Source organism: Spodoptera frugiperda, chromosome 23, assembly GCF_023101765.2.
Source record: "Spodoptera frugiperda isolate SF20-4 chromosome 23, AGI-APGP_CSIRO_Sfru_2.0, whole genome shotgun sequence".
NCBI lineage: Eukaryota > Metazoa > Arthropoda > Insecta > Lepidoptera > Noctuidae > Spodoptera > Spodoptera frugiperda.
The window spans coordinates 5,272,611-5,288,977 of NC_064234.1; the positions used below are offsets into that span (position 1 = coordinate 5,272,611).

The 16,367-nt window shown below is 39.6% G+C and overlaps 2 protein-coding genes across 13 annotated transcripts in view; one reads left to right on the plus strand and one right to left on the minus strand.

Annotated features, from left to right (window-relative positions):
* Nucleotides 1–4,610, plus strand: part of LOC118267067 (ecdysone receptor) — a 261,409-nt gene extending 256,799 nt beyond the window's left edge. For all 5 annotated transcript variants that reach the window (XM_035580825.2, XM_035580824.2, XM_035580820.2 and 2 more), the window contains one exon: nucleotides 75–4,610. In XM_035580825.2, coding sequence (XP_035436718.1) covers nucleotides 75–376 — 302 coding nt within the window. In that variant the 3' untranslated portion in view covers nucleotides 377–4,610. The remainder of the gene's footprint in view (nucleotides 1–74) is intronic.
* A 466-nt stretch (nucleotides 4,611–5,076) lies between these two features.
* On the minus strand, nucleotides 5,077–15,187 carry LOC118267044 (macrophage mannose receptor 1). Of its 8 annotated transcripts, none has more exons than XM_050702985.1 (12): nucleotides 15,068–15,187; nucleotides 13,063–13,323; nucleotides 12,655–12,837; nucleotides 11,735–11,995; nucleotides 11,115–11,291; nucleotides 10,146–10,406; nucleotides 9,720–9,917; nucleotides 8,811–8,891; nucleotides 7,961–8,221; nucleotides 7,541–7,735; nucleotides 7,170–7,421; nucleotides 5,077–5,856 (listed from the first exon to the last, which is right to left on the minus strand). In XM_050702985.1, the coding sequence occupies exons 1-12, from the start codon at nucleotides 15,120–15,122 to the stop codon at nucleotides 5,627–5,629; spliced, it is 2,415 nt and encodes an 804-aa protein (XP_050558942.1). In that variant the 5' UTR covers nucleotides 15,123–15,187; the 3' UTR covers nucleotides 5,077–5,626. The 8 variants fall into 8 exon arrangements, with proteins under 8 accessions (XP_050558942.1, XP_050558943.1, XP_050558945.1 ...); XM_050702986.1 differs by having other exon boundaries at nucleotides 11,735–11,990; nucleotides 12,653–12,837; XM_050702988.1 differs by lacking the exon at nucleotides 11,115–11,291 and having other exon boundaries at nucleotides 10,146–10,341; nucleotides 11,931–11,995.
* Between the last annotated feature and the right edge of the window lie 1,180 nt (nucleotides 15,188–16,367).

Here is a 16,367-nt window from a genome sequence, read left to right on the forward strand (position 1 = left end):
GCACATTGAGTTATGACTAAAGACTATTTACTCGTGATGTACCCATTTTGAAAATGTATCGAATGTTTTTCCAGACCGGCCCGGGCTTGAGCAACCCTTGTTGGTGGAGGAGATCCAGAGATATTACCTGAACACGCTGCGAGTGTACATCCTGAACCAGCACAGTGCGTCGCCGCGCTGCCCTGTCATCTTCGGCAAGATCCTCGGCATCCTGACGGAGCTGCGCACTCTGGGCATGCAGAACTCCAACATGTGCATCTCGCTCAAGTTGAAGAACAGGAAGCTGCCGCCGTTCCTCGAGGAGATCTGGGACGTGGCGGACGTGTCTACCACGGCCACGCCGGCAGCCCCCGTGACGGAAAGCGCGGCGCTCTAGCCCCCGCGCCGCTCGCGGCCGCAGCGGCCCCCGAGGCCCCCCGGGCCCCCGCGGACCCCCGGGCCCCGGCGGGGACCCGGCCACGTGTAGCCTGCGCCCGCCGCCCTCAGGAGAGAACGCTCATAGACTGGCTAGTTTTAGTGAAGTGCACGGACACTGACGTCGGACGTGATCAACCTATTTATAAGGACTGCGAATTTTACCACTTAAGAGGGTACACCTGTGCCCGATTTCGTACGTATTCGGTGACCGACGACGATGATGTGCGAGAGATTAGTGAATATATGTGTTGTTGAACGTTTGGAGAATATATATTAGTGTTGATCGTTACGGGCCCGCGCCGCCGCCGGCCGGCAGCTCGGCCGGCGCCCGCCGCGGCTCCGACTTTATTTCGTTTTCGACTGGATACTGAGTTGGTCACTCGGATACGACTGTATGATAAGACTTCGTTCGATAAGTACACCTCCTAAATTACACATACGTACATAAATTACGAGAGTTTAATTAGAGACAAAGTAATATATGAAAAGGTGTTTCTATTGGGTGAAAAGTTATATTATGTTTATTTACCAAAATGAACAATACGTCTAGCCCACTGGGCTGTCGACTGTGTTGTGTCGAGTAGTCCGCCGTGGCCACGTCCCCGTGGTGACTACGACAACTTGGTTTATATTATAGTAGATGTGAGGCGTGTTATCGTGTCCTGTCGATTTAGTTCCGATTCATGTTCCATCGTCCTGTGCCCGCGTCCCTCGACTAAATGACTAATTATAATTTATTGCTGTGATTACATTTATGACATGTTGATCTACTGTAGGCTGATGTAAGTGCGACTTATTACAATACAAGCTGTGTGTCGTTGATAGCTTCCACACATGCAAGCCTCTATTTAGTTTCAGTACGTGTTTAATTGACATGGACACTCGGCCCGCAATAATATAATAATAATCGATGTACATTCACCATACACGACTAATATCACACGACTTTGGTATCTAAACGAATACACCATACTGTTAACTGTTAAAACGTAGATACTGAAGCCAGTAACAATTGAAATATCAGTGCAATTTAAGGTTACTTTCATAATCATACAATAAAATAACTAGACGTACGTGAAATAGTCTATTTGTGTCACATTACGCTTAAGTACACGGAGACAGGTTTGGCTGAATCCCAGTTAATTGTTCAGGTCCCTGTATACGAGTACAGAGCCGCTGTACTCGTTGTGCGGACCTGACATTGCGTGCATGTTCTAAGGCAGCTGTAACGTAGGTATGGAATAATAACGGTAGAGCCTAAAATAAAACATTAATCTTTGTAAGTATTTATTTTTATTGTTTAGATACAACATTCCTTTACTTAATTCTATGTATATTATATGAAAGTACAAAATGGCAGCTGAATTACCTCTATTCTATGGCTTCAATATAAAAAAGTAATAGTGAATTAGTGTCGATTTGGCCGAGCTTACTCTATGGGAACAATATTGGTGTAGTAGACACTAAAGTGTAACATGTTGATAGACGACGAGCACGCAACGTGGCCGTAGCGGGGCCGAACCTGTCTGCCGTCCACATACAGTAAGAACCTCGTAGCAATATGAACACATTATTATATACACATTCGACACATAAATACTGCCGTAAAGCGATGACTCCTATACGAAATGCTTTATTTCGCGTTACCTGTGTTGTGTACCTACATCGTTGACGACAAATCATAGTATATAGAACATAAAATTAATCGATCTCAATTACCGGTAAGCGTTGTTAAAGAATACGTTAGACGTGTTTTCCGTTCTTGGCGTTTCGCGTCGTGTCGGTTCACCTTTGTTAGCTTGTGTCGACGGCGCATTTCTCGTTCATGGTTCTGTACAGCGTCCGTCTCGAAGCCTTCTGTCTGTCGCAATATTCATAGTTAGAACACCAATGCCGCGTGTAACGTTCATCTCCATGTCACAGCTCGCGAGTCCCGCGACCGCGCGAAGCTTCACCATCCATAACATTATCGATAAATAAGTAACGTAAGTGTCTGTTTGGTGCGTGTTGAATGTGTCTTCTTTACATGCCATTAAGTGTGTTGTATATTTACATAATAACATGTGTTTGGAGTTTTGGAAATGCATTTCTTAATATACGTATAAAATCAGCGTGAGACGATCGGGCTTGCACCGCGGACCGCGCGCTAGGCCGCTTAAAACGATCTTTTCGATTAACATTGTATAATTTTATTGTAGCATTAGGCGTTTCTAAAATAGCAAACGAAGCACAAACGTCACTGGAGTGTCTTAAGTGCCTCTGGTGTAATAGGGGCGTATTGATAACGAACACACTGCCATTATAATCGTATAATTATTGCATGGTGCGATCTTGTATGCGTGTTATAGCGGGTTTTTTCTATTGATGAATATGTTTCTGTTGTGAACTGTAGGTGATAGGAATGAACATTCATTGAAATCTAGCGCTACGATACGTTGCCTTATGACTGAGGTGCACGACGGGCGAACCTGCGGGGTACCCTCAAACTCTTGGAGGTACGGGAGACACCGCGGGCTCGGTCGCGACTGTTTTGCATCTCAAGTTTGTGACAAATATAACTGCCATTCGATAAGTAATTAATATACATCATTCGACGCGTAGTTTCATAAATAGCTTGTTAGATTTCGGCTTCTGTCGGTGCACAGCCGGTCGTATTTGATACATATTATTCAATTTCGAAATTGTAATAGATTTATTAAGTATGTAATAATCTCACATGAGAAAGTAATAAGTAATGAGATACCCTAATATAATTTGTGTCTTAGCTGATAATGGAACATTAGTAAGATAATAAGTTTATATCGCTTGACGAGATGACGAGATGTAGTTGTGGGAGACACGATACAAGTGGTACAGCAGCGGGTGAGCGGGGAGACTGGACCGACTTCACAGCCGATGTAACGAGCTGATACCTTCTTCAATGCCTTTTGATCTATACTTTAGTTCATATTGTTCGGAAGCACTGAGTATTGTAGTGACCAAACGTGGCACGTCCAGTCTAATAAATAATATATGGTGGATTTGATATAATCTACTGTGTCCATTAAACTTGTACATAGGTACCTTTAGATTCTATTGTCATATGTTTGACATATGTACGTTTAATTTTATTCATCTAAGAAAGTACAGATGGCTGTTGTTATTTTTATATTATTTGGGTAGAAGTATATTTTTTGTAAATGACCTCTGTATTTATCTTTTGTAAGCTTTGTAAGCCATAGGGACTTAGATTAGTGTACGAGCTACGAACATTGTGATTGCTATTTACTTTGAATTTGTATTTACTGAGATATTTTTTGTTCTGCGTATATATTCTTCGTTTCGACAGATGTTTCTTAATTTTGTTACTTCAGAGTGCAATATGTACAAATATTTACATATTAAATATAACATGTACAGTCATTTTTTTAGTTTTAATGTGTCAACGCAATATGTTTCACTATTCATTCGTTGAATGTACACTAGAAGGCATAATAAACGATATCACAAGTGGGTTGCGTCGCAACATACACTCTCACTATTGTGTTTTTCTAATACTTAAGTGATTAATTTTATAATAGACGGACTAGGTGATCTTTGTATTTAAATTTGCTAATTTTTTGTAGCAGATTAGATTTGTTTACATGGATAAGATGAATAATGTACATTTTGAATTGATTTTAAAGTGATTTAGTTGTTATTTAGTAACGAATTTTCTTATTAGATGTAACTGGCAGCCTCGTGGACTGGCTTGGAGTCCACTGATACCAGTGCGATGTGTGCAATGTCTAGTAATACATAGAGGCGGCCGAGTGCTGTCTCACAAGCCGACTCTGTCACAGTAGTGCCACGTCGAACGATGGGAAGGCTGATATTACGAGATAAGGGCCCATTCCGTGTTCATCGAAACACAATAATTTTGTATAATTATTATTTCTTCAATCTATTAGTCCGCAGTAACTATTTTACTTTCCTCCTAATACTTTGCCTTAGTAAATCCTCTGTTAATATTACATGGTTTAACAACAGTGGTGAAGCGAATTAGATATAGGGAACAGACATGACGACATGTTAAAATTTAGAGAAACAACTTTTATAAAAGATAATAACTACAAAACAAAAACCAAGAAAGGTGTGTACAAAATGAGGAAATTTGTATGAAACATTGTTAAATGCGAATAAACTTACACCTCAAGATAAAATTATAAAAAATATCTTCTGTCTTTTATTTCATGTCAACGAACCAACTAAAAAATACCCTACAACACAGTTTTGGGCACAGAACTCTTGTGTACAGGGTGTCTGGTAATTAGTGAAGGACTTGTACTTGTACTCATGATTACAAACAACTTTCCCAAAGAAACTTCTTTTGTATACTTATTAGTTTTATTTTTATCACAATAACAAAACGATAAAGTTTCATTAGCGCGCGCGCGTAAAGTTCCATAATCTGAACTAGTTTTTCAAAAACGAAGGCGCGGTTGCCTCGGTGCTACTCGCGCTCGAACACGTGTTTAAATATCCTTCACTTATTACCAGTCACCCTATATAACCTATATTCTAGACCTGAATTTTGGCCCCAGCCAGATATTTTTTCGCACTAGGTACAGTCATTTTCTACTGTGTACTGTGCCATGTATTTCTTCCAATTTAAGGACATACAAATAAAACAGTATAAAATAAACGTACTAAATTGCAATTTATTTATAAACAAGAAAATAGATTATATCACTTTTTTATGGAATTCGCCGTTAAACGGTAAACGAGCAGATGTATCACCTGATGGTAAGCAATCGCCGCCCATGGACACTTGAAACATCAGAGGCTATACAGTATACAAGTGCTTTGCGGGCATTTTGGGGGTTAGGAATTTAAGGGTTATTGGGGAATCGGGGTTTGGGATGATTAGGGTGGAATTGAACCTCCATCTTAAAAAGGCCGAGAAAACTAAAATATTTTCAATTTGTGAGGACATTTATGTTTGTTAGCTACCTATTCTTTAATGAAGAAACGATTGGATGAATTTTGATGAAGTTTAGCGCAGAGATAGATTACAGTCTGAACTGGAACAACATGAGATAATAATAATATAAATAAATAAGGAATAAGAGCAAAGCCATTGGCAGAGGCTGGTGGAAGCAGTAGGGATGATGACGGGGTATTTAGGCTCAACTCACACCGAACGAGCGGCGAAGGGCAAGGAAGCCTTAGCTTTATTAAGGTAGGCTCCTCAGGGCTCAGGCGTCACCACCTCGGGAACCAGTGCAACCGATTGCTGGTCCATATTAATCTTTCCGACATGGTTTTCTCCTTGGTGTTCACAAATGAAGAAACTCTTAACTTCACAGTCGTTGTTGACCAGGTATCCATCGTAGAACATACCACCACACTTGTTATTGCATTCTTCACCAGGGTAGTGGCCGCCCCACCAGTATTCATTATCAGTTACTATAGGATTTCCTGTGAACAATATTTACAAAGTGACTTGTTATTACCTACAGCATAATCTTCTGTGGGGTTATAGAATAGACACACACACAACGTCACGCCTTTTATCCCCGAAGGGGTAGGCAGAGGTGCACATTACGGCATGTAATGCCGCTAAACAATGTACACCCACTTTTCACCATTTGTGTTGTAAGTCCCATGTAATAGGGGGTGAGCCTATTGCCATATACTGGGACACAATTCCAGACTCCGTGCTACTACCGAAAATTTTTTCGAAAATCCAAAAAAGCCCAGTAATACTTTGCCCGACCCAGGAATCGAAGACCCCTTGTTCGGCAGTCGCACTTGCGACCACTCGACCAACGAGGCATCAGTTATAGAATAGAACGTTGCCAAAATATTTGTCGAACAAACCGATAGATGTTTGAACCGTTATTAAAATGAACCGTTATTAAAATATTTCACTTTTAACGCTGTACTAGTCATTTAATGGTTACTTTACTCAGTCCTTATTAGCAATTGTTTTCGGAACATGTTTTTGAATACGGCAATATCAACATGCCGTGCACGGCAAATTAAAAAAAAACCGACAAAACAAAAAGTACGGTACCTAATCTAACTTCTGTAGTGTTTATATACTAGTTCCATATATACAGTATGGAGATCACTCATATTATTATGATTTAAATGAAACTACGAGTAGTACTCATCCGCACTCGTAAGCCTAATTACAACTCTTCTGTCGGCAAGAAAATATTTCAACGAAAACCGAAAATTAAATTTTCAAACAAAGTTAATAAAATATTAAATTCTGTGAGATCAACTTCATTTTTATTGCCGACAGAAGATCTGTAATGTTGTAGGTTGTCTAGGAATGTTACGGACACGCGGTGCGGCTGTTATAATGTCGTACGCATCGCATGCAACGGATTTTAATTAGTCTTGTAAGTATTGTATAGAAACTCATACAACTGCGTCCATTGATCCGCATCATACGGACCGCTCGTCGGCAATGCCTATACGTCGTCATACGTAATGCGTACGATGCTTACGATGCGTACGATGCGGCCCTGTGGAAGCTAGTGTTCAAATTAGTTCAAAGAGAATAATGCACTTTTGGCCTAACTACTGGGCCTATTTCGCTCATTTATTCGTATATTTTCAGCCAAGATGATAACAAATATGTGGTTTAAATAACGTCATAAGAGGTTTCCCTACGGTAGGTATAATAAAATAAGACTAGTTCAAATCAACAAATACCTTACAACAATAGTTTTATATCTTGTACTGAAGGCAATTATTTGTAATGTTTGCACGTCACATACCTCTAACTGTTGTCCAACCAGTATTATGTCTGTTATGGAAACCCAAATGAAATATTCCTTTTTGATAAGTCTCCGAAATTAGATGCGTCGCCGCGCGTATCGCTAGATTTGCGAGGAAATCTCTTTCTGACGTGGAGTCGATCACGGCCAGGGTAGTTCGCTCAAGCAGACACGTGGCATACGCATCAATCCAGTTCAAAGGCTTCGTGTGCAACTTGTAACAGTTGCCTGTCTCCTCGCTGAATATGTAACCTAAAGACATACTATATTACTTCTCTAGTTTTTATTAATGCACAACTAACGGTAACAAACATAACTCATTTGTCTAAATCTGCCAAATAGGTACCTACACGTAGGAATAAGTTACTTACCTGAATTCGACATATTGCATCTCGAATTCCATGTCACTGCCTCAAGCGGCTTCTTACAGACAAAATGTTTCATATTGTTACAGTTAACATCATTAAATTGTCCATTTTCGAATAAGACAACGCAATCCTCTTCGCCTTTATTATTGTTTGGCTCACCTGGACCCCACTTGTTGTATACATCGGAGATTGGTTTACCTACAAACATGACCAAGTATAACTGATATTGACTATCTCACTGATCCTCAGTTCAGAAACAATTACTATTATAGTGGGCGAAAACCCAGAGGATAGAGGATTAGGTAGATGTGCAGGTGGTTCAGTTACGTTTAATAGTGTACGAAGTCGCTATCATAAGCTGGTTCTTCATAAAACACTGAGTGAAGTAGAAACTATATGTGAAATAATGAGTAAGCCAATTACCATCAATGGTCTGATACATTCCTTCTATGTCAAGATCATTTAATGACAAATATATTGAATGAATCGGTAGCTTAGTATTTTTAATAAACAACAGGACATCTTTGGCTTCCTCCTCATTTTGTGGGTAGAATAGACTTGCGTCTTCGAGAGCACATATGCGCTTGGCTTCAAACCAGGTCATTTCGGGCAAGTGCACCTTGTAGAAGCTTTGTTGTTGTGCAATATATGTGTAATCAGGTCGGAAAATTATGTCTTGTCCCCCTGAAAAAAAGAAGCAATGAAACTATAATAAGTTTCAAATCGACTTGACACTTTGGCAATGCGTAGAGATGTAGCTTCGTTGTGCATTTTCTATCGCCTATAGGTACCACGGGGAGTGCTCTGAGGAATTGTTTGGTCTTATACCTGCCGCTTCTTTTCGCCATCCACCTACACGACAGCATTTCCATCCCCATCATAGATGGTTGGCGGGCCACAACTGTGAGCTTCTCGCGGGTGATTTTCCGAAAAAAAACACAAAATGTTAACGGCGTCATTATCCTCAACCAAAAGTTAACAATTCTGCCGATTGAAACTCAAAATTTGGTTTCAATATATTAAGCTGTGACACTGCTCTCAACCAATTCAATAAAAATAAGGATGATAATAAGCTAACACGGTGCTTAATAACGCGGGAGATTAATGATTTGTTTAATAAAAGTTAAAGTTTTTTGAAAAATCACCCCCCAACTTTCTGCCTCGCACAGCAAAACTGTGGAATGAGCTGTCATCGGCGGTATTTCCGAACCGATACGACCTTCAAACCGTCAAGAAAAGAGCATACTCCTTTTTAAAAAGGCCGGCAACGCACCTGTGATTCCTCTGGTGTTGCGGGTGTCCATGGACGGCGCTGATCGCTTACCATCAGGTGACTCGTTTGCTCGTTTGCCTCCTATTCCATAAAAAAATAACACATTAAAAAAAATCCAGGCGGTTAATTAGATTGCATGTAGACATATGGCATCCTGATTCTGAAAATAAAAATAGTTTTCATCTATCAGCTTTAGTTTTAGAGATATGACATATATAGGTATAATTTTGTAAAAAAGTAATACTATAAAAATATTCAATTTTCAAAAGTGATCTTTTTAATGATTTTCTTGCAAATAGGGCAAATGCATATGCATTTGATGGCACAAGTATCTCTTTCATATTTGAGAGACTTTTATTTTTGAGGGTGGAAAATCACCCAATGCCTTCTCTCGGTGGGGCGTATCTCCGGGTGAGGCAAGAGGGAGTGTCAAACTCTGACTAACTAAAACCACCCCGTTCCTAGTCCTGCCTGTCGAGCCGGTGCCCCGGTAAACCCGCAAGGTAGTCCGCAGCTCCGGATTAGGCATCGGCCCTACTGGGCCCCATCTGTGGTAGTCTGATGGCTCTTTAAGGCACACGCGGAACGCGATGCGCCTCACGCACGGGTTTGGTTCTGGTCGGACGGCGAGCTACCCTTGCTCGCTGTCCGCAGACCCGCACCTACGGTGGTTGGAGATCGTCACGCGATCTCCGACGCCCGGAGTGTCTCTCGCGACGGCTGGGGCGTGAGGAGGTAACTTAGTGTCGGTGGAAACGGTGACATAGTTTCACACCTTAGCTATTACATCTTCGTAGCATATGGCATAACTCTGGTGGAAAAGCACGAAGGAAGAAGGCTAATACTTATTACTGCAAAACTTACCAGAGAATTCCGAAATGTGAAGCACAAGTAAAATAAGTTCCTTACCTGAATTCGGCATATTGCATCCCGAATTCCGTCTCACTGAATAAAGCAGCTTCTTACAGACAAAATATTCCGTAGTGTTACAGTTACCATCATTAAATAGTCCATTTTCTAATACTAAGACAACGCAATCTTCTTCGCCATTATTATTGTTTGGCTCACCTGGGCTCCACTTGTTGTATACATCGGAGATTGGTTTACCTACAAACATGGCCAAGTATAACTGATATTGACTATCTCACTGATCCTCAGTTCAGAAACAATGACTATTATAGTGGTTGGAAACTCAGAGGATAGAGGATTAGGTAGATTTGCAGGTGATTCAGTAACGTTTAGTAGTGTACGACGAAGTCGCTGGCATAAGCTAGTTCTTCATAAAACACAGAGTGAAGTAGAAACTATATGTGAAATAATGAGTAAGCCAATTACCATCAATGGTCTGATACACTCCTTTTATCTCAAGATCATTTAATGACAAATATATTGATGGTATCGTTTGCGTAGTATTTTGAATAAACGACAGGACATCTTTGGCTTCCTTCTCATTTTCTGGGTAGAATAAACTTGCTTCTTCAAGAGCACACATGCGCTTGGCTTCAAACCAGGTCATTTTGGACAAGTGAACCTTGTAGAAGCTTTGTTGTTGTGCTATATACGTGTAATCAGGTCGGAAAACGATTTCTTGTCCAACTGAAAAAAAAGAATCAATGAAACTAAAATAAATAAATAATATTTCTTTAATCGACCTGCGATTACTAAATCGCTTCCAAACGAAAGACATTAAATTAGTGCAAGTTTCCTTCACGTTTAAAATAATCGAAGCTTACGTTGCAACATTAGACATCTTTAGTACCTATACGCTATGCCGTTACAATATCACGATATGGTACCTATACCCATTTAGTTAGGAATGAGAGAAGAGTTCTTCTTTGACGCAAGAAGTGAGGAAAATCATATGACAAAGCGATACTTCCTTTAAATAAGGTTATGAGGATGGACTGCAAGGAACATGACAACGAAATACCTAAATAAAAAAGGATGAGGCGGCTTTTCGTTGCTGTGGACGCGTTTGGCTTCCACCAATCATATTCATTGGTACACATAGTATAGCTAACTGGTAGAAACGGATTCAGCTAAGTTATGTTTTTTATATGGCAAGATGCGTGCTATGGATGACTTCCTTACTATCGATACATCGGATACTCTTAGTATCGGTGGAAACGGTCATATAGTTTCACACCTTAGCTATTACATCTTCTTAGCATAGCTAGAGCTACAAAGCATATCTCTGGTGGAAAAGCACGAAGGAAAAAGAAAGCTAATACTTATTAAACTTATTACTGCAAAACTTACCAGATAATTCCGAAATGTAAAGCACAAATAAAATAAGTTACTTACGTGAATTCGACATATTGCATCCCGAATCAAGCGGCTTCTTACAGACAAAACGTTGCTTAATGTTACAGTTTAAATCATTTAGTTCCCCATTTTGGTGTAAGACAGCGCAATCCTCATCGCCAAGATTGTTTGGCTCACCTGGACCCCACTTGTTGTATACATCGGAGATTGGTTTACCTACAAACATGACCAAGTATAACTGATATTGACTATCTCACTGATCCTCAGTTCAGGGATAGTACATCACATAGTTGAAGTAATCGAAACAATGTAACCAAGAATTGTATTGTGAATCTGATTGAAAAAGAGTAACCTATGGAGTTTCTTGCTCGTTCTTCTCCATAGGAATCTGCACTTTGGAACGAGCAAATAGCTTCACTAGAGGACTGACCGACAGACAGACGTTATTAATATTATTATATTTGCTTTGACGTTCAAAAGTGCCTTCCTGGTCTATTTGAAATAAATGATTTTGACTTTGACTTTGATAGAGGATTAGGTAGATTTGCAGGTGATTCAGTTTCGTTTAGTAGTGTACGAAGTCGCTGGCATAAGCTAGTTCTTCATAAAACACTGAGTAAAGTAGAAACTATATGTGAAATAATAAGTAAGCCAATTACCATCAATGGTCTTAAACACTCCTTTTTTGTCAAGATCATTTAATGACAAATATATTGATGATATCATTGGATCAGTATCTTTAATAAACAATAGGACATCTTTGGCTTCCTCCTCATTTTGTGGGTAGAATAGACTTGCGTCTTCGAGAGCACATATGCGCTTGGCTTCAAACCATGTCATTTCGGGCAAGTGAACCTTGTAGAAGCTTTGTTGTTGTGCAATATATGTGTAATCAGGTCGGAAAATGATTTCTTGACCAACTGAAAAAAAAGAATCATTGAAACTATAATAAATAAATAACACTTAAGAAGAACACTTAAGAACAGTAATTTTGGGCATTATATTAATTTTGTGAACAAACTCCACAGCTTTATAATTTTATTTAAGCAGGCCGTTGATGTCCAGTAGCCATCGATGACTACTCGAATTGACCGATGCCTCAAGAAGTCTGCAATCCATCTGCACAGATCAGCAGGAAGCTTGCCGATCAGCAGGAGGCTGTCGTGCCATACCCTATCTAAGGCCTTAGATATATCGAGCGAGACCGCTAATGTCCCCGTGTTTCTCCATGGCCTCGCTCCAAATATGAGTGGCAATACGCAAGCAGGGCCCCAGTAAATCAGTTGCTGTGAAACCCGTACTGCCGATCGCTGAGGTCTTTACCTTCAAGGTATGCCAGGAGCCTCATGTTAAGTACACGTTCTATACTCTTGCAGAGTGAGTATGGACGTGACTGAGATAGGTCGGTAATTGTTAGGGTGGGCACGACTACCTTTTTTGGGCACAAGCTGCACGTTGGCCATCTTCCATGCGATCGGCACTTGACCCGTCTCCAAGGAAAGGCGACTTATTAACTTATTACTGGATAACTTACCAGAGAATTCCGAAATGTAAAGCACAAATAAAATAAGTTACTTACCTGAATTCGACATATTGCTTCTCGAATCAAGCGGCTTCTTACAGACAAAATATTCCGTAGTGTTACAGTTACCATCATTAAATAGTCCATTTTCTAATATTAAGATAACGCAATCTTCTTCGCCATTATTATTGTTTGGCTCACCTGGACTCCACTTGTGGTATACATCGGAGATTGGTTTACCTACAAACATGATCAAGTATAACTGATGTAGACTGTCTCACAGATCCTCAGTTCAGAAACAATGACTATTAAAGTGGTCGAAAACTCAGAGGATAGAGGATTAGGTGGATTTGCAGGTGATTCAGTTACGTTTAGTAGTATACGAAGTCGCTGGCATAACCTGGTTCTTCATAAAACACAGAGTGAAGTAGAAACTATATGTGAAATAATAAGTAAGCCAATTACCATCAATGGTCTGATACATTCCTTTTGTGTCAAGATCATTTAATGACAAATATATTGATGGTATCGTTGGTGCAGTATGTGTAATAAACGACAGGACATCTTTGGCTTCCTCCTCATTTTGTGGGTAGAATAGACTGGCATCTTCAAGAACACACATGCGCTTGGCTTCAAACCAGCTCATTCTGGACAAGTGAACCTTGTAGAAGCTTTGTTGTTGTGCAATATATGTGTAACCAGGGCGGAAAACGATTGGTTGTCCCCCTGAAAAAAAGAAGCAATGAAACTATAATAAATAATTGACACATGTTTTTTTCCAGGCGGTTAATTAGCTTTCATTGTAGTCATAATATGACATCCTGATCATTATTCTGAGTCCTGATTTTGAAAATAAAAGTCGTTTTCATCTATCAGCTTTAGTTTTAGAGACATGGCATATATAGGTATACCTATATTTATCTATACTTATAATAAATCTGTAGAGAGGTCAATTCTGTACATGAAATACATTTCCAAAATAACTATCAGCGGGTGATTAGAGATCGATACTGACGCCAAAAATGCAATCAGATTTTTTTTTGTCTGTTTGTCTGTCTGTCTGTCTGTATGTTCATACTCCTGGGCAGGTTATAGTATACTTACACTACACAAAAATAATGTATGACGGAAATGTTTTCCTTAAAATTGTTTAAATAATATTCTAGGAGAGCAAATGTCTATCTCTTATGGTTGACTCACAATAACACGTATAACTCCCGATAGCTTATTAGCAGTTCGGAGCTTTCTGATTATATTTGTCTACTCTTAAGTTTATAACACATTCATTCATTCATTCATTCATATTATAATAAATCTGTAGAAGGGTCAATTCTGTACATTGAAAATATTGAAAGCAGGCAGCAATAGCAGGGGGTGTTACTGGATCGATACCAAACCCAAATATGTGATTAATTTTTTTTGTCTGTCTGTCTGTCTGTATGTTCAAGCATCACGTGAAAACTAACGGTTCGATTTCAATGAAACTTGGTATAATTATACCTTACTATCCTGGACATAAAATAGAATACTTTTTATCCTGGAAAAATACGTAGAAAAAAATCTTTATTTTTCAGTTTTATTCTACAGAACGCGAGCTCAACAGTAGTAGCTCAATAGAGGGATCTCCTTAATTATTATGGACCTGGCATTTACAAGATGTCATTGTCAGAGTTACTAAAATGGAGAAATAAAACTTCGACGCGAGACCGACATCCGCGCGGACGGAGTCGCGGGCGGAAGCTAGTACTTAATAATTTTGTAAAAAAGTATTTTATTTTCCAAAGTGATACAAAGATCACGTTCGAAGGATTTTCTTGCATGAGATTCATGTGGGAGATCTCATTTCAAGCTCCAGCATAATCTGCCATCAATTTTTTTTTTATGTAACAAGCCGGTAATCGAGCAGACGTATTACCTGATGGTAAGCAATCGCCGCCGCCCATGGACACTTGAAACACCAGAGGCGTTACAAGTGCGTTGCCGGCTTTTTGGGAGTTAGTAATTTAAGGGTTGTTGTTCGGGAATCGGGGATGGGGAAGATTGGGAAGGGGGGAATTGGGCCTCCGGTAACCTCACTCAAGTCACTCACACAACGAAACACAACGCAAACGTTGTTTCACGTCGGTTTTCTGTGAGGCCGTGGTATCACTCCGGTCGAGCCGGCCCATTCGTGCCGAAGCATGGCTCTCCCACACTTAAAAATCTATTGCACATCCCATCTGCCCTTGTATCGTTCCTTCATGGTGCAAATTTCTTGATGGAATCTTTCCCCTCATTCATCACTGAAATTGCGGGAACTTCTTTTTCCACTTAACCGCTGTTGCAAATTAACAACGCAATTATGGCAGTTTAGAAACGGTCACATAGTTTCACTTCGTAGCATAGTTAGAGCTACATAGAATATCACTGGTGGAAAAGTGCGAAGGAAGAAGAAGGCTAATACTTATTAACTTATTACTGCAAAACTTACCAGAGAATTCCGAAATGTAAAGCACAAGTAAAATAAACAAATTATTAGAATCCATGATTGTTGATTGATGCACGTGGGGCGTGCAACAGAGTAAGTGCGCAGTCTCATCCCATTTATATTTACATATCATTCTATAGGTATATAATTATAATATATAGATACTATTGATAATAATTTTAATGTCCAAGATACTACAGGGTCTACAGGTTAAAACTACAAGGCGATTATAAGCACTGAACATTTTGTAAAAAAAAACAACACTATTTTTTAACATGCAATTAGTTTTAAGTTTCAGTGAACCAGAACTTATAATTTAAAATTATCTCAACAATGACGTAGTTGCAGATTATGTTCCATAACATTGAACATTTTTACTTATTGAGGCTTTAGTATATTAATTATGCAACCTAAGTAATATAAAGCCTTGTCCTAAAACCCTAAGAAATAAAAGAAGTAAATTATATACAGCGATATGCAGGTGTATTAGGCAGGTATTTTTTTTTGGACAAGCCCGCCACACTCTCCCATACCGTAGATCCAAACATGAAAATACCGGAACACTGAAGTCCGGCGCGTCCCAGGGAAATTAATGACTGTCTTGTATCCCGCAACGAAACAAATCAGAAGATGTTATTAGAGGAGAAGTAAAACAAAACGATAGTTTCTACTTCCCTCGGTGAATTTAATGCAGGAGACAGAATGACTTAAGCCTTAAAGCACAAAAGAGACTGCACTACTGGGTATTAGGCAGGTATATTGTGATTTCTTTCTTTTATTGTATAAGCCGGTAATCGAGGAGACATTATCTGATGATAAGCAATCGCCGCCGCCCATGTACACCCGACACACCAGAAGCATTACAAGTACGTTGCCAGCCTTTTGGGGTTAGGTATTTAAGGGTTGTTGGAGGATCGGGGATTGAGTAGATTGCGAAGGGTGTAATTATCTACTGGCCTCTAGTGACCTCACACGCTAGCTTTGTGTCACGTCGGTTTTCTGTGAAGCCGTGGTATGGTCTAGCAGGTCCATTGGTGCCGAAGCAGGACCTTCACACACTTGAATTTCTTCTTTATTCCATTCCAAAAAGATACGAGTACGAATATTGAGGTTACTGTACGTGGGTAGTGGCCACACAAATACTTTTTGTTTCGAATAACTGTATTCGTTTTCGTAAGCTTTTTAGTTAAATCTGTGAATTCCCCACCTACGTTTTGCAAATAATGGATATACATAATATGTTTAAGATGGGAGGTAATAGAAATTAAATTAATTTTTAAATCAAGATGACCATAAACATTTC